Source organism: Rhynchophorus ferrugineus, unplaced genomic scaffold (assembly GCF_030347505.1).
Source record: "Rhynchophorus ferrugineus isolate W39M unplaced genomic scaffold, kcgeb_rfMv2 rfM8, whole genome shotgun sequence".
NCBI lineage: Eukaryota > Metazoa > Arthropoda > Insecta > Coleoptera > Curculionidae > Rhynchophorus > Rhynchophorus ferrugineus.
In genome coordinates, this window is record NW_027472587.1 from 33,661,943 (window position 1) to 33,681,965 (window position 20,023).

The window sequence follows — 20,023 nt, forward strand, 5'->3', positions numbered from 1 at the left end:
AGGACTTATCAAATCAAATAACTTTAAATTAAGAGAAATTATATTATTCTAAGATATTATAATATCATAATTCTAATATATTATAGTTATTGTTTATCTAAAAGTAATTTAAAAAAGTTTTTGTAAAGCATGTTTACTGTAAAATTTTCCGTTAAAAATTATTCATCAGGACCTGTCATGGTTAGAAGCAGAGTAAAGAAAGAATATGCTGTTTTAAATACCTAAAAATAAGAAGGTAAATCCTACAATTTTGTTTGTTTGTTTGTTGTATTGTATTGCTTAAAATAAAAAGTATAGTGTAATCATTATTAACACCATTGTTACATTATTTTGAAAACTGATAACATTTTTGTTGTTTAAGGAATAAAAGTGAAATAACTTACATTAACAGATAATGGTAAGGTAAATATACCAACCCATTCTGCTTTCAATCGTAAAGGTTTGATAGTTCTAAGCATAATTATTAAAACATATTTTCTAAGTCTTACTGGCAAGTTATACCAGTTGCTGTTATATATTGCTTCTGATACAGATCTAGACTGTAAATAACAACTATATTTATGGATACTAACTTAATAATAAACTATTGTATCTTATAAATCTGTATTTGGTGTGTTTACCTTATCAGTTATTTCTTGTCCACTGAGGCATATCATGAAGAACATAGCTATCCACCCTAAAAGCAATATAAAAAATCTTATTTTATCTTCCAACTTATCATTTAGTATAATAATTTGGTAAGTTAAGGCGGCCATTGTAAATGAAGCCATTAAAATGTAGACAATAAGCATGTGGCTGAATGTGTCGAATACTCTTGTTGCATACCTAAAAGGAAATTGTTTTCGGTATTGTCATAATGGTAAACAATGTTAATGACATACCATAGAATAGATTGGTGATATAAAACGCATTGTCTTAAACCAGCTTCTATTATTTTCTCATCTTTTTGATCTTCACATTTGTTAATAACATTTGCAAAAACATACTTAAAATTGTCTAATTGCGACATAATATGTAATATAAACCCTATAAAGTATGTAAGTTGTTAGTATTTAAAATATATCATATTTAAGTATCTTTATTTCTTAAAAAAATGATATACTTATAGCCATCTCTGTTTGTGTTATAGAAAATGAATCAACTTACCTTGAAGATGAAATGGGTATACATACCTCCAATAGTCATTGGCAAGAAGACAAAGCCCATGATACCAGTAACAATTGCAAAATTATCTACTGTATAAATAAGTAAATATACGCCAATTCTGTTTGAATTAATAGGAATCCAATGATGCGTGGGCAATCCACAAGGATCGTGTTTTTGGTAAGACTCGCTTCTTGTAGATAAGCAACTCTCCTTTGTGATTATTGGCCATAATGCATTGAAAGTTATTCCTGTCGTTCCATATAACAATAATCCTGAAAAGTAATCTCTATATTACAACATTGCCAGATTGTGCTGCTGTATTAGTGAACAATTTCTTTTTGTGAATGCAATAACCTTTAGCATATCTGGTTATTTTACTTTCCACATTTCTACTGATTGATTCATCACAGAAAGCCTTGAATACATCAAAATCTTTTATAAGTTTCTTTGTGGACTCGCGGCTCTGTATATTACAGTAGAATACATAAGCAAAACCCCAGTAATTGATGAAGTGTATGAGAGATTCACCAAAGATGCTTGCATCATCAATACCATTAAATACCTGAAATAGATATTGCTAAAAGTGCCTTCTTTCTTTCTTAGTGATTTCTCTCCTACTTTTTTTGACTGTTATTTTCGTATTTCATCTCTAAATACTTTACCTGGTGTAAAAATGGCGTTGACGTACAAAAACCACCGCAAGTTGAAATCAGATAGGAAAGGAACTGAATTATATTGTTTTGAAGTGGAGAGAGTGTATCTAGAGGCCAAAAAAATAAACATTTTAAAACTTTGATGTTGAAAGCCAATATTTCCATTTTACACTGCTGTAGTTATGTGAAACGTCGCCTTTTACATCGTATTTATCAACCTTTGAAGGAATGTTAATAATAGACTATAGCGAGATCAAAGAAGGCCGTTAAATGAAACTTTTTTAATTTCAGCTTCCTACTGTTTTAAAATTAAAGAGTATCAAAATCAATCATTTTGCAAATAGTTGTTTGTCAGTATCTTTAACATTGATTGATTGATTCGAAAATAGTACTTATTATACCCTGGATATGTTTGCTACATCTATCAGTTATTATGGAGAATGTAAAATTAAATAGTTATATTATTAAACGGTACTATCATCGTTGTAGCCATTTATAAAAGAAAATGAAAGATTATCCAGGTCATTAGGAACAGTACTTTGCCATTGCAAAAAAACAACGGAAGTATTTTCGTTATGATAGTTTTAAACAGCATTTCTGATGAACCGAATTAATTATATTTTAGTGACTAATATAATTAATTAATAAATACTAAGGGATATATTTCTTGTTATCGTTTTATTAAGCTTACTTGGATGGTTTTGCTTTATGAAAATTGTAATATTATACGTTACAAAAATGAATTAAAAGTTCATAATAATTTCAGTAAAATTAATTTACCTCTTTACCTCGTTTCTTTTTAAAAATGAAGCCCAACATAGAATTAAAAAGAAATTATCTGAAGTCTATAAAGACCTTTATATATACATAACGATTATTTTTAATGGTTGGTAATAACGATAAGAGTGACTAAGTACTAAGCTGGACTCACATACGAGTTCCTATATTCTCGTAGAATAATAAATACGCAGCATGAGTGATAAATAAAATTGTTTGTTATATATTATTTATTTTAAACGCCTTTACAATGATTTTAAACATAAAACTTAATTTAATGACCTAATTTAATATAAACTCTTATATTACTCTCTGTATTTATTGTTATTATTGTCGATTATAGCTGAAGACCTAGGTGCAAGTCCGTTGATGATGGTACCGTTGAAGAGGAACATGTCTGAAACAGCTTTATTTCAGATTGGGATATTAAATTGAAACTAGGTAAGAACCGTAAAACATAAGTGGCGAGCAATGCAGTAACTGATGAATCAGATGGACTATTATCTATATATAACTCGTATAAAGTATCGCTTTGACCTCGTTTTCATCTAGACAAGGCAAGTGTTCCATTTGGCGCAGCTCCTCTAATATGGTATTATACGTTTCGTTCTCTGAAAGGTTTTCTTCAGTTGTACTTAGAATGCGATCTATAAATTGGTTGGTTGGTGTTCAAGATATGGAGATTTTTTGATTAACGAAAGTGTTTTCGGTTTCACGCTAGTTTGATTTTCAATTTTGTGTAATTTATGAATTTACATTACTTTTCTATAAAGTTCGAAGAAAATGAATTGCAAGACTAGTAGATTAGGCGAAAACCCCGCTCAATCTGTCATATAACTTAGCAGCTGATAGATTAAGTGTTTCCAGACATTTAGGTGCAATGAGAAAGATCCAAAAGGACGAACACGAAATTCGAAAATTTTGAGGTTTTCTGTGGTATATTGTGACTAGCGATGAAAACAGATTCTAGTAAGATAAAGACTGTAAAGTCATTTGATTTTTCATGTGGAGAGGTCAGTGTGTAGTGTATTATGAGTTGCTTCTATACCGATCTCAGTTGAGCCAATTGAACGACGAATTGTTGCAAAAAAATATGAGCAACTAGTAACAGAAGGAAATTCATTCTTATGCAGGAAAACGCTCGACCACACATTGCAAAAGTTGGGAAGGATACAATTTTGTCACGTGCTCATTTATTACAACGCCTTCTAGTTACCACTTGTTCAGATCGATGCAGCTGAGTTTGACTTAATATTTTGATTAATTTGATAATATTTTGATTAATACATAGTGTACTAATTTTTTAAGAGAAAAAATATCAAGATTAGTAAGCAACTAATAGGACACAAAATTAAAATACGTCGAAAATTATCTTTGTTTAACAGAAAACCGAAAACACTTTATCAGCGCTGTGCTCCTTACCTAAATATTCGGAGGACCATTCCTGCTCCGATGAATGATGATCGCCGCTTATGATATCGCTTTTGGGCACCTCCTTAATCTTCGAAAACAAGTACCACGATCTAAATTTGGACGATCTTTTCTCGGGCAATTTTTTAGATGCTGTCATCGTCTTAACGTTGTTACATTCACGTAGATCCTCACACTGAAGTAGAACTTACAGTCATGATACATTATCTTGTAAAGTAGAACGAAATATACTTACGTCCGATGAAACACTACCCGTCACATCAACGAAAGTTTCTTGATCGGAATCCATGTTTCCTTATTTCAAGATCTAGCTATCAATTATAAATTAAACAAAGAAACCAACTTGGAAGCAAAGATAGCGGGAAATAAATGTACCATCAAAGGAATCTATATTGCCAAATATTTTTTTGGTTTATATTTTCTAATAATCTATTTATTCACTTAAGGCGGTACCCTTTGATTCCTTTTTAATTAATTTTCATTTCACCAAAAAAAAACTGTTACTATTTGTTATTATGGACTGTCACATAAAACAGTCGACTGACATCGTAGACAACCTTAAGTATATTGTTAATTCTGGTTTGTAAAAATGTTAATTTCATTTTAAATTGGGAGCACATTTTTCCTTCTCATTTTCTCCGAGTTCAAACGAGATAGGATGCTGTCTGATGCGTGGGAACATGTAACCGAATTAGTTTATAAAAATCGATTGGGATTGGTTGCCAAATGTTCACAAAATTATTCAAAACATTAGTGGTAATAATTAGATGTTCTAAATCTACAAATTTAAACCAAGAGACACATTTGAAACGGCAACGTTGCGACGTGCTGACATAAATTTTGATGTGAGTCGGTTGTTTTATTGAACGGACCATATAACATCAAACGGTCTCAATATTGCCGAATCAACTTTAAGTTTTTGTTTATTTTCAATGTTCTAGTCTAAATTATATAACGAAACAAAAATGTTATCAAATATAATTTGTTTTAACATATAGTAAATCTAATGCACATATTATCGATTAATTTAAACTATAGCTAATTATACAGCCATAATAGTTTATCGGTTAGAGTTGTTTTATTATATTTACATTAGACTCTTTTCACAACCCATGAGCTAGACTTCTAGGCGTATTTGTTTATGTAGTGATATCTCCTGGAGGCCTAATCCATCTAATTAACAATTGCATATCGAAGTAATGTATTTTACTTTCATTAGCGAGCATATTTACCTTTTTTTATATTTAATTCTTGTTTCCTTCGATGGTGTATTTCCTTGTCAACTGACTTTGTTTGTTTTTGTCACTGTGTTTTTTTGTTTCTTCTGTTACTATCTGTGTACACCATTCTTCATAAAATTAATCACTGAATTCTGTCTGATGCATTTACCATATCTACAAAACAGTTGGTATTCATCCTCTCCTCATACATTCTAATGCTGATGTATAATTCTGAACAATTACACACATCTTTATGCGCGTAAATCATTCACACTTTAGAATACAACTTCTACAAAATGTTACACCTTTAGTTGTTTCCACTCTCATCATCTTGTTTTGGAACACCCTGGAAAATTTCGGCATTTAATCATAATTCCACAATTAAAAAGTTTAATTCAAGTGAATAACTAAGTTGTTAATTTCCAATCTATCTAACATTTGTTCACAATTTTATCTTTTGTCAATTTCTTCGTCTATGTGTCTGGTCGAGTTCATCCAAATCAAACGTGTTCTTAAGCATTCCACCTCAACAATTCTTAGAAGAACAAGAACAAATGTACTTAATACAAAGAACTTAATACATTTTATTATCATCTTGCCAATGAGTGACCCAATGCCCTATTCTGAAATATCCATGTGTCATCTAAATACATAAACTGAAATAATAAATCTTCCTTGATTTTATTATATGGTTTTATTGAAAATTGTATATCTTTTAAAAGCAATGTCTGGAAGTTCCATTAGACCTCTTCGTGGGTTATCTTTACACCACTTAAATCCTACATTACGAATTTTACATGCAAGAGGGTCGCCATTCTCCCGTTTCTGTCCGAAGTAACCAATTAAAGACGCAATCTGTTCTGTCTGGCTTGGGCATTTTCAATCAAAGTAATAATAAGCAGCGATTTGAAATTTATCAAAACAAACGAGCAAGTTTGCAGTTTGTCGCAATGTTGCTGAAGCAACTCTGGTTTTACTACATTTTGGCTCTGACATAACAAAATTTTTATATAAATAAACTAATTTAACAAATATTCTATTAAATATAATTTACTTTAACATTATAGTACATCAAATGCATTTATTATCGAAGAACAATTAATTTTACAGCCGCAATAATTAGAGTTGTTTTGTTATATATCAGGCACATATAAAATTATCTATCTACTATATGTCTGTTTATATATAGTTTGTTTACAGAAAAATCAAAACCTACTTATGAAGATGTTAGTTGTAATAAAATTCAAATAATCTACCAAGTTGTTCATATGCTGTCAATGTGATGTCTCCATATAAAGAAGTCTTGCAAGGAGGTAGTAATTAAGATAACTGGATAATTAGTACTAGTAAATTTTTAATTGTAAAACATCCCTAAAATATTTGTAATACTTGAACTTTTTAAAACAATCAGTATTCAATAATTTTATAGTAGAGCTATTGTATATTTAAATATTGTCAAATTTGAATGCCTTGCTAAGAAAATATTTGTTATGGTGCCATCCATTGAAAATTTAATTTTTAATATTAGGAGGATTTATTTCCTTAAAGAAATCTATTTTGTCTAAATTTACAAATAACTACATTTGTTTAGGAAATCTTAACCAAGATCGCTTAGAGAATTTTGTTGGATTATCCTTCACCTAGTATGTTCAAGAAATCTTTAAAAGGGTTCATCATCACTTCAATTTTTTCACATCATTAGCTGGAGCAAATTGTGAAGAAGATTGAACATGTTAGATAACTTATAGTCTTTTTAATCACTAGTTGAGTCTATATTTTCAGTTCCAGAGAACTTTCAGCTCTGAGGAAAACAAAAGTCTAATATTGTATGTTAGTCTTATTTCAGGCTATTTAACAAAACTTCTGAAAAAAGAGACAACATGCAATATTTGTCTTCATTCTATATTAAGTGGTTCCACAGAATTAATACTGTAAAATCTAAATATCTTTAAAAAACACATAAATTTTTAGTGTTTCAACTGTCCAATCCATAATGATTTTCAAGACCAAATTTTAAAAGTTATTATGAGGTGTGATTGTATATTTGGTTTAATGAAGTTAATGCAATATTAACAGGGAAGGATTTAAAGTTTACCTTCAATATATCAAGAGAAGTTAGAACTCTAATAGATCCCATAAAATTGATGGCACTAAACAAATATGAGAAGGCGTTATAGAAGAATATTTTAATTTTTCCTAGAATAGAGTTCATAATTGTTTATTTGTACTTATATAGTTTGTTTTTTTGCCTTTTTTATATATTTATTTTTATATATTTTATATATATATTTATATTATTTACATTTATGTATATTTGTATAAGATTTTATTTTAATAAATTAATTTTAAAAATTAAATTTGATTTTCATTTAAATACTATTGGCCAATAAATGTGACGTCATAAAGTAATCAGGTGAAATGGCAGTCCAATAAAAGCAAAGTATTTTCGTTACAGGTTTCTACATAACTATTTTAAACTAACCAATCAAATTCACGTTGTCAGCGCCACCAATGATTGGATTATGCGAAACATTGCCCCACTACTTACCGTTGAAGTTGCACTCCCCTGATGCAGTATCAGAGTTGGTTTTGTTCGTTTTCGTTTTTGGAAATTTCGTTATTAAAGGTCAACTACTCCTGTCCGGCCAGGTAACTATATCAGCAGCTCAAGCCAGTTGTTGAAACGAGACGAAATCGAATTAATTTTGAAACAAATGATTACGAGTAATGAAAATTGGATCTCATATGAGAATAATGTAGGAAAAAATCGTGGTTGAAGTCCGGAAAAGCTTCACAAACCGTGTTTGGTGGGATTGAAAAAAAATTGTTTATCATGAACCACTCGAACTTGGCTAAACTATTAATTTGTTTTTGGTTTTATGATGCCTGCTGAGTACTATATACAGCATTTCCAACATGACGCGATTAAAAAAAAAAAGAAATATGAGTTATTAAACTCTGCAAAGAACAGCGCTGAAATAAACATTTGCGCTATATACTGTCCAAAAAGACGAAATGATACGATACAGAGATTTATTTTCAAAATTAGGCCCGTTCACGATTAATAACACCTGCAAAATGAAATAAATTACTCAATAAAAAGGGGAAAAGGGTTATTTAAGAGAAATCCTGTTATGTGGAGGCTGTCTCCAAATGTAAAAGTAATTATGGTAATTTTCAGTAATTAACAGTAATTTTGGTACTTATTTTTAAATGTTTATCAAAATATCGTTATATTTTTTTGTAAAATATTTATGAAAAAAATATATTTTGTAATTATTATGCAAATCACGCGAAATTCGTTTTTATCCTTTTTTTTTTCACAATAACAAAAGTTGCTTCACTCAAAATGCTATAATTCACAAGCTAATGATCCGAGAGTTGTCAAATTTATACACGCATCTTGTGGGTTAGGGCTAACTAAAAAAACATATGGATTTAATTCTAGTAGCCCCATCTATGTGTCAGGTCGAAGACTTTTCAATTGACCTGTTACATCGACATACATCTTGATGGTAGATTAAATGGAAACATCATGTTAGACAAAAAGCAGAGCAAAGTAAACGAAGTAATCATATTTGCCTGGTTATCAAAGGTTTGCAAAATTCTTCAAAACAGTAGTGACAATAATTAAAGGTTATAAACATTATATTTTATAACATGAATTTTGTTATTTTATTTAGAAACGAATTTTGGTATCAAGCCAAAATGAACTAAAACCCAAAGTTGCTTCGGTAACACTGCAACGTTTTAACGTCATAAATTTAGATGACGTAGGTTAACTGTTTTAATAAACGGGCTATATGTATAGTCCGTCCAATAAAGGTCAATATATGACACCTCGCACCTCATATATGACGACTAATATAATCCTAGTTGCAGTTTGTAAAAGTGTAAAATTCGTTTTAAACTCGGAGCTCGTTTTTCCTTCTTTGTATGTTGCCAAATATCATCAAAATTATTGAAAACATTAGTGATAATAATTAGTCCTTATAAATCGGCAAACGTTGTAAACTTAGTCATAGTGCATCGGTTAATTATTATTATTATTACAAGTAATCCAAATACTGTCCAGCCTTCCACATAAAATGTATAGATATGCTAAATAAGATGACATTACCGTAATATGATATGGTACTAAGAAGACAGAAGTTGTACAAACCCAACATATGATGTATAATTAATTTACATGGTTTAATTATATTGTTAACGATAATGAGTTTTTAGAAACTATATTTATACCGAGTTTAAAAGAATAATAAGGGAAATTAACGGTCTTCATTAGATTGATCATCTACATTATATTTTTCTATTAGTTTACTAAGTGGAATTTAATATAGAAATATTACAATTAGATTTTAAAGATCTTTAGTTGGTTTGTTGAGCCTATAGAAGAAGTTGTACAGACTATTTCTCAAATAAAATGTTCACTAATTGCTGCAAAATATGGCTTGAATTTATTTATAAGTTATGGTTTAAAGTTTCTGTTGGTAAGAGAATGACGAAAACTAGTACAAGAACATTTTTTATCCAAATCTATTTTAGTTAACAATGTCCCCACCAACGACCAATACGTTTTCGATATATCAGAACCGATTTTTTTATTCATCTTATATAAAACGTTTGTGGTTAAATTAATATTCTTTTTAATCCTAACTAAAATTATCGTAGACGGCCTTGTTTGTAATATTATCAACGAACATCAAACTAAAAAATTCCTTATAAATGTATTATTTAACTATTGTGTGAGTTAGCAAATAATAAAACAGCCAATGCACGCTATAGATGACGTGAAATGTGTATGGAAAATTGCAGTTTGTAAACATAAGTTCGTTTTAAACATTGAGCAGATTTTTCATTCTCATTTTATCCTACTTAATGCGTCAGAACATGTAATCGAAGGAGTCTAGAAAATTGTATTTGAATTGGTATTGATAGGCCATGTTGTCAAACGTCTGCAAAATGCTTACATTAGTAATAATAACATCAATATATACGGTTTTGGAACATAAGCAATCAAATGCTGTTTATAAGGAGGGTGGGGCGTATTGTTAATTAATTATTTCACTATTTTTGAGAATTAACGGCTATTTATTGAATTAAATAGTATGAATCAGAAATGGACAGAGGTTAAACTGAGCCTTTTAAACTGCTTGGATTGGTTCACTTTTTTTTCGCTATATCTTGGTGTGGCCTCTCCTCGTTAGTCGCTCTTGTTGCCCAAGTTTTTTGGAAAAAAATCAAGATGTGAATGGAGAGAATGTGTTTTGAGAGATGTTCGAGCTCCAATCTTTTTGATTTTGCAAAAAATTGTCGATTACGTGCTTGTAATCCAGTGATTTTCCTATGCTGCTTTATAATCAAGCGTCAAACATTTTATAAACTTTACGTCAGCCATTAATGAAATCACTCAGTTCACTTTGCCAAATTATATGCTATTCTTCTACAACGAAATCACTTGAAACACGAAAACAAATTGGCAATAGATCACTGTCCGTACGTATAACTTTCTTCGACACTGCTGATATGTCAGGATATTTATACTGTAACACTCGACTGGATACTGTCGTATGGGGGCAAAGACATTAAATCCGTAAAGGAGTATGGACCGAATTAACATCTTGTAAAATAAACATTTGATGGAGATGGGAAGTCTGCTAGAAGGGCAGAGATCAGAGAAGATAGCAGGTTTGCTATCTCCGAACCTTTCTGGATTTAGGAATGCCAATCGAACCGTCGGTCGAAGTGGACACCCAGGTACGTGACGTTAACCAGCCATGGAATTATTGCGGTATCGATCTTAAGTTGCGAGACGCGCAGTGCGTAACGCTTCTTATGGAAAACTATGGCCTGAGTGTTCAGGGGGTTAATTTGCAACTTCCAGAATTTGAACCACTTGACCGCATGATCGAGCTTCTGTAAACGTTCATGAATTGTAACTTCGAATCAGGCGGCCGCGAAGAAAGCAGTGTCGTCAACGTAAAACGCGACGTCAACGTGCTCTTTTCTCGGCAGGTCTGAAATAAAGAGGTTAAATAAGGCTGGGGCCAGCGGGGTACCTTGAGGTACGCCAATATCGATTTGTTTTCGACTGGAAAGTCTTTTTCTGATCTTGAACTGGAAAGATCTGTCCGATAGATAGGACTTGATGAGCGGTTAGGTCTTCTGGGAGTCTTAACCGCACGCATTTTGCGATCAAACCGTCGTGCCCGACTTTGTCGAAGGCTTGCAAGAATGACCTGCACTTAGAGCTACGATGGCTTTACCTGCGGGATTCGCTCTGCAACACCCTCAGTTGGGGTGGTGGCCGTTGAAGTCGCCACCTATTATTTTTGGAAATTTTCGTTCGACGAGTGATCAGTACTCGGTATAGTTGAATGCAGAAGATTTCCTATACAGGGATGTAATCACGAAGCGAAATTCTTGGATATCGATTTTAATGGAGGTTGTTTCGAAGTTGTTTGTTGATAACGAGGGTAGGAGCTCGTGTTTGACTTCTTTTTTGGCGAGAATGGCAGTTCCATCGGCTCGACCTGGGGTTCTATCCTTTCTGTAGACAAAAAAGTGTTAGAAAGTATTTATAAGGACATTTACGTGATTTTTCTATTCTCTCCATAATGTTGGCACAGAAAATGAAAAGTATACATTTTCACCAAGTGACTACTTTGCGGCTTTGTCCTGCACGCGTTACAAAACAATTTTGATGCTCATGGCTATCAGTGTTAACTACAGCAAAACCAAAGTACTGCAAATGCGCGTCTTTGTGTATAACAGGTCAGTTGAAAGTCCCTGGCCTGACACATAGATGGCGCTACTTGAATTAAATCCATATATTTTTTAGTTAGCCCTAACCCGCAAAAGATGCATATATACATTTGACAGCTGTCGGATCATTAGTTTGTGAATTATAACATTTTGAGTGAAGCAACTTTTGTTATTGTGAAAAAAATAGATAAAATGGAATTTCGCGTGTTAAAATATTGCTTTTTGAAGGGAAAAAATACAGTTGAAGCAAAAACTTGGCTTGATGCCGAGTGCCCGGACACTGCCCCAGGAAAATCAACAATCAAGGATTGGTATGCTAAGTTTAAACGTGGTGAAATGAGCACCGAAGATGATGAACGCGGTGGACGCCCAAAAGAGGTTGTTACCGACGAAAATATTTAAAAAAACCACAAAATGGTTTTGAATGACCGTAAATCGAATGAAATAGCAGACACTCTAAAGCTATCAACGATATCTACATCAGATCAATCACGAATATTTGGGTATGAGAAAGGTCTGTGCAAAGTGGGTGCCGTGTGAGCTCACTTTTGACCAAAAACAACGACGAGTTGATGATTCGGAGCAGTGTTTGAAGATGATCAAGCGTAATAAACTTGAGTTTTGGCGTCAATGTGTGCCAATGGATGAAACATGGCTCCATAATTTCACTCCGAAATCCAATCAACAGTCATCCTAGTGGACTGCACACGATGAACCGGTTCCAAAGCGTGGGAAAACGCAATAGTCGGCTGGCAAGGTTATGGCGGCTGTATTTTGTGATGCGCATGGAATAATTTTCATTGACTACCTTGAAAAAGGAAGGACCATCAACCGACCGTTTATAGGACCGTTTATAGGACTTTATATATATTGGACCGTTTATAGGACGAAATAGCCGAAAAATGACCGCATTTGAAGAAAAAGAAAATGCTGCTTCACCAAGACAATGCACCGTGTCACAAGTGAGTGAAAACGATGACAAAATTCCGTGAATTGGGCTTGGAATTGCTTCCTCATCCACCGTATTCTCCAGATCTCGCCCCCAGCGACTATTTCCTGTTCTCAGATCTCAAAAGAATGCTCGTTGGGAAGAAATTTTCGTCGAATGAAGAGGTGATTGCCGAAACTGAGGCCTATTTTGAAGCAAAGGACAAATCGTACCACAAAAATGGTATCGAAAAGTTGGAGGGTTGCTATAATAAGTGTATCACCCTTGAAGGGAATTATGTTGAATAAAAAAAAACTAATTTTGCCAAAAAATATGTTTTAGTATGGTAGACCGGGGACTTTTCAAATGACCTGTTATTTGTCATGATTTTTTACGAAACAAAAACACTTTGAATCGACTTTACAACATTCCGTTTGTATTTTCACACTTTCCAAAGCACAAAAACAAGTTCCAAATGATGTTTTAAGCAATGTCGCCAGCTGACAGCCGTTATAAAAGCGCAGGGCTGCCATCATGTACGAACTCGAAAACTAGAAACGATTTTGACACATGGCATTCTCATCATCTCGGGCCCAAAAGTTGATCCGAATTTGTAAACTTGTGTAGTTAAAAACGTTGTAAACTGAAAGTCATATCCGATGCGGCAACATTGCGACGTACTGACGCCATAAATTTTGATGATGTGCGTTGGCTGTTTTATCGTTATATACATTTCAACAGGGTGTTATATACTTTTCATTACTTTATTATATCTTATATTTTCAGTTGTTATTCTTAATAGCAATTACTATATTGATACGATCGAAGAGCAAATATTTTTACGATTTAGTCAACAATCTCTTTTATTCCTCGTATAAGATAAATCGCCAGGGGCGATTTTTTCCCCACACAAAATATATCGATACCTGTATACTTTTTTTGTACGTTACTACTTTCATTGTTAACATAACATGGCATATTCAAAGTAAGGTTTTTCGAGATTATATGACGACGATCTTAATCCCTAATGATATTTTAATATTTCAGCTGGTAAACTTCAGTCACCAATCTTATTTTATGTACGGACGTATCATCCATATTTTTTCCATATAACTTTGCTTGCTTACATCTGTGTGATGCAAGCTGGTGTAATTGTAACAATATATCTGTTACAATTGGTACCGGTAGTGATATATAAATTCATATTAAAGGCACTTTTATTGATGTCCCACCCGTTTCCTTTCTTTTAGTTTAAAATTTTTCGTAGGTCGATTGGTTCCTGGAGCTTATGGGAGAGGATTACTATTTAAATTTTGAGATGGATGACGAAGGTATATCCACATACGATCATATGTACCAAGCGCATATATATTCTAATTTAGTTGATATCTATCATTACCAGTTCGAAATGCTACGGTAAAAATAATTCGTACCATCTTAATAATGTTGGTTTAAATTTCCCGTTATTTTACAGAATTGTCAGAGAATGTACTGAAAGCCTAACACTTAAGATCGTAGGTGGACTTATTTTATTATTTGGGGTATGGTTTATGTCATTACTGGTTATATTAATGTATTTTTCAACCGTAAGTTGCTTATACGATATACATTTATTATATTCGTTTAATTGGGTAATGATATTGATTTCTAGCGTTTGTTTTTAATGAAAAATTAGAAAGATTGTTTGTCGTTAGATATTGCAACACCTAATAGAAACCTTAATATAATTTTTTTTTTGTTAATCTCTCAGAACTTCAACAATCTGCCTGTGGACAATAAGTATATGATTTCCGTTTTATAATATAACTATCCTGACATGTAGAAGATCGCTTCAGTAAGTGATCTGCTGTACAACTTATAATCTAAATCTTATTCTGGATACTATTCTAACTTATTTTAAAGTCTATCCTAACTTATTCTAAAGACTATTCCAACTTATTCTAGATGTTATTAAATCTCACTCTATGCGTCTATTAATCAGTTCGTATGGTAGTTTACGTTTGAGCCTACGCCCTACACTGTCATCGCGCACATTTAACTATTTGGCGAGTGCATTGGGATACACTAATAGCCTTTCAGAGTATTTCGTACTAAGACTTCGAGTTACATTTGTTATGGGTTCTATGGGGATATCACGCTGAATCAGTTTTTTTGGACACGTAATATGGGGCATCGACGATGACTCGCGACACTTTATTCTGGAACCTCTCGAGGATAGTTATGTTGCATTTGCTAGTGGTATCCCACAGTTCAATACCATAGGATCAAATGGGCTAATGATAATTTAGATTTACGTCCTATCAGCCAATATATTTGGTTTAGTATCAAAATGTATTCTCAGATATTTAACGTTATCGGCTTGCGGAAATTCGTGATTATTAAATTTTACTGAGGGACAAGTTTTTCTACAAAGAGTGAATGTCACGTGGGTAGATTTTGTCTCATTTGCTAAAATGAACTCACTTTGTTAAGATGAATTTCGAGGTTTCTTGTGGCTGATATCCATCGTGTGATGATAAATCCGCTGTATAGTCAGCATATGTTGCAACAGTAGTGTTTCTTGAGGTCGGTGGGTCAAATGTATGCAATAGACATAAAAATGAGCCAAGAACACTGCCCCCGGAACACCCGAATATATTGGGCGTAGGTACGTCGTGTACGTAGTATATTTGAGGTATGATTTTAGCAGTTGAAAGTGCGTATGTGCACAAATCAGGAGCTCTTTTAGAAGTTCTTTAACTATTATTTGTTTTACTTCCTTAGCAGTAAATTTCTCAAGTGACAGATCCATTTGAAACGGTGTGTTAAGAAAGTCAACTATAGTCTATTCAAACTTTTTTAGTAATGCATCATGGATATTTGTGACGTCGAAAAATTGCAATGTTGCCGTATCAACTCTGAGTTTTGACGTACAAGAAAATTCTAATCTAAATAAAATAATTGAACAAAAATGTTATCAAATATAATTTATTTTAACATTATAGTATCTCTAATACATATATTATGGAAGGACTTAAAACTACAATTAAGAGCACAAGTATAATAATTTGTAGATTAGATTTGTTTTGTTTACATTAAACTCTTTTCCACACCACTTCTGAGATAGAGTTTCTAGGCACGTTTTTTATCTAGCGTTATCCCCCTGGAGGCCTAATTCACCTAAAACAATTATATATCCGAAAAACGTATTTTACTTTCATTGGAGAGTATATTTACCTTTTTACGTTTAGTTCTTGTTTCCTTCGATGGTATGTTTACTTGTCAAGTCATCTTGGTATCACCGTATATTTTATATTTTCTGCCACTATCTGTGTACACCATTCTTCATAAAATTAATCACTGAATTCTGTCTAATGCATTTTCCATATCTACAGAATAGTTAGTACTCATTCTCTTCTCATACATCGTAACCCAATGCTCATGTTTAATTTTGAACAATTACAGTCATATCTGTGCACACAAATATTTCAGTCTTCGGTTATATTCAATTATGTGCATACTTTTAATTGTTTCCACTCTCATCACTCTGTCTCAGGAATTTTCAGCATTGTACAGTATTATCAGGTCCTGAAAGTTTCCTTCAGTGCCACAACGAACTATTTTGAAATATTCAAGCTTCATCAAGATACACAAATTCAAACAGCTTATATTCCTTGGTCTTATTTTCCTTTAAAAATTTAATTATTTTTAGAGCAACGTCTGGAAATTCAATTAAACCACTCTTATCACTCTGTCTTAGGAATTTCCAGCATTGTACAGTATTATCACGTCCTGAAAATTTCCTTCAGTGCCACAATGAACTATTTTGAAACATTTAAGTTTCATCAAGATACACAAATTCAAACAGCTTATCTTCCTTGGTCTTATTTTCCTTTAAAAATTGAATTATTTTTAAGGCAACGTCTGGAAATTCAATTAAACATCTCCGAGGGTTATATTTCCACTATTGAAACCCTATGCCATGTAAGAGTGTATGAAAGGATGTCTTACATCCCTCAAAAAGCTGCATGTTCCTAACTCTTTTATGTATACTTTCCAGACAGGCAATTTTCTCTAAAATAATTTTATTAAATTATGTTTATATCGATAAAATAGTTTGTGTACTTACTGTTCTTATACGTATATATGTATATTTGGTCTCGAATAGAGCCAATATCAAGATGATGAAGATTCGTCACCCACTTTATAGGTAGACGGATTTTATTGGGTGAATCTAACGTATTATTCTTCAATTCGTAACCGATGTTATTCACAGTACTCATACTAACATTTAGCACGGCAGCAACCACCTAAGAAACATTTTCAATAAAATTGTAGGGACTTCTATTATTTAATATCATCAATAATTACCTGTCTAACGAAATTTACCAACAAAAGGGGGCCTCCATTATCTCGTTCCTTTTCGAAATAACCTATTAAAGCCGCAATCAATTTGTGATCCTGAATATCTATTGTTTTTTGCCATTTTCGAACAAAGTGATATGATATATTACGCAGCGACTTATCGAAATAATCAAAAGGCAAAAATAATGTCTGCCGGTCTATAATCTGTTGTAATTATAACCAATATTTTAAATAATTTAGCGTACATCTGACAACCGGACGGCGACCAGTTGCGAAACGTATGCAAAAATATTGAAAGCAATTGATAAGAGGTTTTAACTCTTACCTATAAATTATTGTGGCTGTATAATTAACTGTAGTTTTTAGATGTACTATAATGTTAAAATAAATTTTCTTCTGTTGCGGATATTTCAGACGGGTACGGATTAAATTATCTTTATCATTCTTAGCCCAGGTATTGTTGTTTTGGTTTTAATGGGTGGATTATCTTGTTGAGGTTTTTTATTATTTTTTTGTTACTTTTCAGAGAGAATATTCCGTTGCATCAGTTGGCGTTAAGTTTTCTAAATAGTTTTGTATTCTTTCATTTTGTTCGTTATTTGTTAGCTTTTTCAGCTCTTTTGTTGCTATTAAATTTTCTCTTGTTTTCTTCTGTTTTGATTTGTTACCAGGTTTTTTGCCGTTTTCTCTTTTCAGCAATTTTTTGTTTAATTGTAAATGATATATGATAAACTTTTGATTTGCGCTATTAGGAGTTACGTACCATGCGGCCTCTTGTATTGTTTTTGTTATATTTTTTGTTGCTATTTCTGTATCTCTTTCTGTTTTGACATGTAAATTTAGGAATATTACACCGTCTAATTTCTCTCTAAATAATGGCCAGTTAGTTTTGGTGTTATACAAAGAATGTTTTGTCGATAATGTTTGAGTTGATTGTTATAATAACTGGTGAGTGATTAGATGATAGATCAAAGCATGATTCAGCTTTACACGTTTTGGTGTCAATACTTTTTATAACACAAAAATCTGTGGTATCAGGAATTTTATTTCTATCTGATAATATGTTGGCTCATCAGTAAATATATGCTGTAAATTATCTGCCTTCATTACTATGATTAATTCTCTGCCTTTTAGTGTTATTAATCTAGAATATAAATATTATGAAATACCTTATGATACATTAAAATATAATAACATTCTTTTTAGGGAGATATATGGCTGATTTGTATAGCTATAATATTCATATATGCTTTATCCGTTACTGTTCTATTCAACTCTTGTGAGATATGCGAAAATTTGGTGAAATATTTTTAAAATTTCTACCTATTTCTTTATTTCATATAAATTTCAGCAAACAGAATTTTACAACTCCCTGTGTAACATGACGTGGTTTTTTTGGAACCAACAGAACAAAAGAATATACCTATTTATGTTGATGAACAGCCAACAAGCAATTCATCTTTATATAAGCTTCAATGTACCGGTTAATAGAAAGTCTTTATTGCTTGTGAGTATACGAAGGTAAAACTGTTTTATCAATTATGCTGATATTCGATTTTTTTTTAGTATATACGAAATACTTACGGTTTTTTGAATTTTCTCTACCAACTGAATATTTCTGGAGGACCATTTTGAAATAAAATGTGAAAGTATATTAACAAATAGTTTTTAAAATACCAATGTTCTTAAGGTATCCTAACATAGGTACCATAACAGCTAGCTACTGGTATTACTTGTCAATAGCCGCTAGTAAATATAAAGTTATATTGCTAAAATAATTTTTAAACACAAAAAAAGTTTTAAAATTTTGCTGCAGCCTTCGCCATTTTCTCTACATCGGCTTACTTATTAAAAGAATAGTTAAATTTGCATATAAATATATTTGTAACATTGTTTATTATTTTATACTTATTATATTAAGTTCCTATATATAATTGTAGAATATCAATAATAATCATTAGATAACAATAAAACAATTTAAACTATTGTGGTCACTTTTTTATATGTATACTTTGGTTTAAGTAACAACTAGCAAAATATTGTTATATTTAAATTTTTTAAATAAATATCATTTTGAAATTGATATAAAAATATAAAAATATTTTCCTAAAACATTTAGTTAAATTTATGTAAATTTATTACATATTTTAAAAATACCGTCATCATTTTGTCCTCATCTAATTTTCCAGGAATATTTATTAGAATTTACATATAAATAAAAAATATTTTTCCAAATATCTATCATTTTATTCTACGCATACAGATATCCGATTACATACAAATTAATTTACCCATAATTTATTTTAATTTCTCATTAATTTTATATATGAGTACAAATTCAGTGAGAATTATTAGAAATTAAAATAATTCTGTCTATGGCAATATTTTAAAAGCAAGTTTAAGATACTTTTAAAATTTAGGATATATAGTATGATTATTAAAAACGATAAAAGTTAATCGAAAAATAATACTATTTATTTTTAAATGTTAGACATGCGTGTAAGTACAACTACATCAGTTAAGTTGTATAATATTGTTGTTTTATGGGTAATGTTAGTTAATATCTGCAATAATTAATAGGTTTATTAAAATATTTTAAAAATTAACCTTCACCATTTTATCTACAATATTATTTTAAAAAAATGGACTCGTTAATAGATATGTGATTTACTTATTAGTTAAAATAATAGGATTAGGAAAAATCGAAGTTAATTTTCCTCCAACCCTATATGAGGATTGATTTAGGCTATGTATACTAT

General features: G+C 31.5%; 2 protein-coding genes and 1 long non-coding RNA gene across 4 annotated transcripts in view; 2 read left to right on the forward strand and 1 right to left on the reverse strand.

The window, feature by feature from the left end:
• Positions 1–84: 84 nt before the first annotated feature.
• Positions 85–2,075, reverse strand: LOC143201114 (putative odorant receptor 85d). The gene is made up of 7 exons (XM_076411963.1): positions 1,809–2,075; positions 1,501–1,708; positions 1,173–1,418; positions 882–1,026; positions 621–825; positions 384–539; positions 85–221 (listed from the first exon to the last, which is right to left on the reverse strand). The coding sequence occupies exons 1-7, from the start codon at positions 1,962–1,964 to the stop codon at positions 159–161; spliced, it is 1,179 nt and encodes a 392-aa protein (XP_076268078.1). The 5' UTR covers positions 1,965–2,075; the 3' UTR covers positions 85–158.
• Positions 96–19,021, forward strand: LOC143201119 (uncharacterized). 2 transcript variants are annotated; one of them, XM_076411970.1, is made up of 7 exons: positions 96–235; positions 2,920–3,017; positions 14,188–14,336; positions 14,395–14,506; positions 18,471–18,563; positions 18,616–18,771; positions 18,831–19,021. In XM_076411970.1, the coding sequence occupies exons 3-7, from the start codon at positions 14,209–14,211 to the stop codon at positions 18,897–18,899; spliced, it is 558 nt and encodes a 185-aa protein (XP_076268085.1). In that variant the 5' UTR covers positions 96–235; positions 2,920–3,017; positions 14,188–14,208; the 3' UTR covers positions 18,900–19,021. The 2 variants fall into 2 exon arrangements, with proteins under 2 accessions (XP_076268085.1, XP_076268086.1); XM_076411971.1 differs by lacking the exons at positions 96–235; positions 2,920–3,017 and having other exon boundaries at positions 14,169–14,336.
• LOC143201120 (uncharacterized) overlaps positions 10,940–20,023 on the forward strand; it is a 32,697-nt gene continuing 23,613 nt past the window's right edge. Inside the window, exon 1 of the long non-coding RNA XR_013006884.1 lies at positions 10,940–11,206. This is a non-coding gene — a long non-coding RNA (uncharacterized LOC143201120). The remainder of the gene's footprint in view (positions 11,207–20,023) is intronic.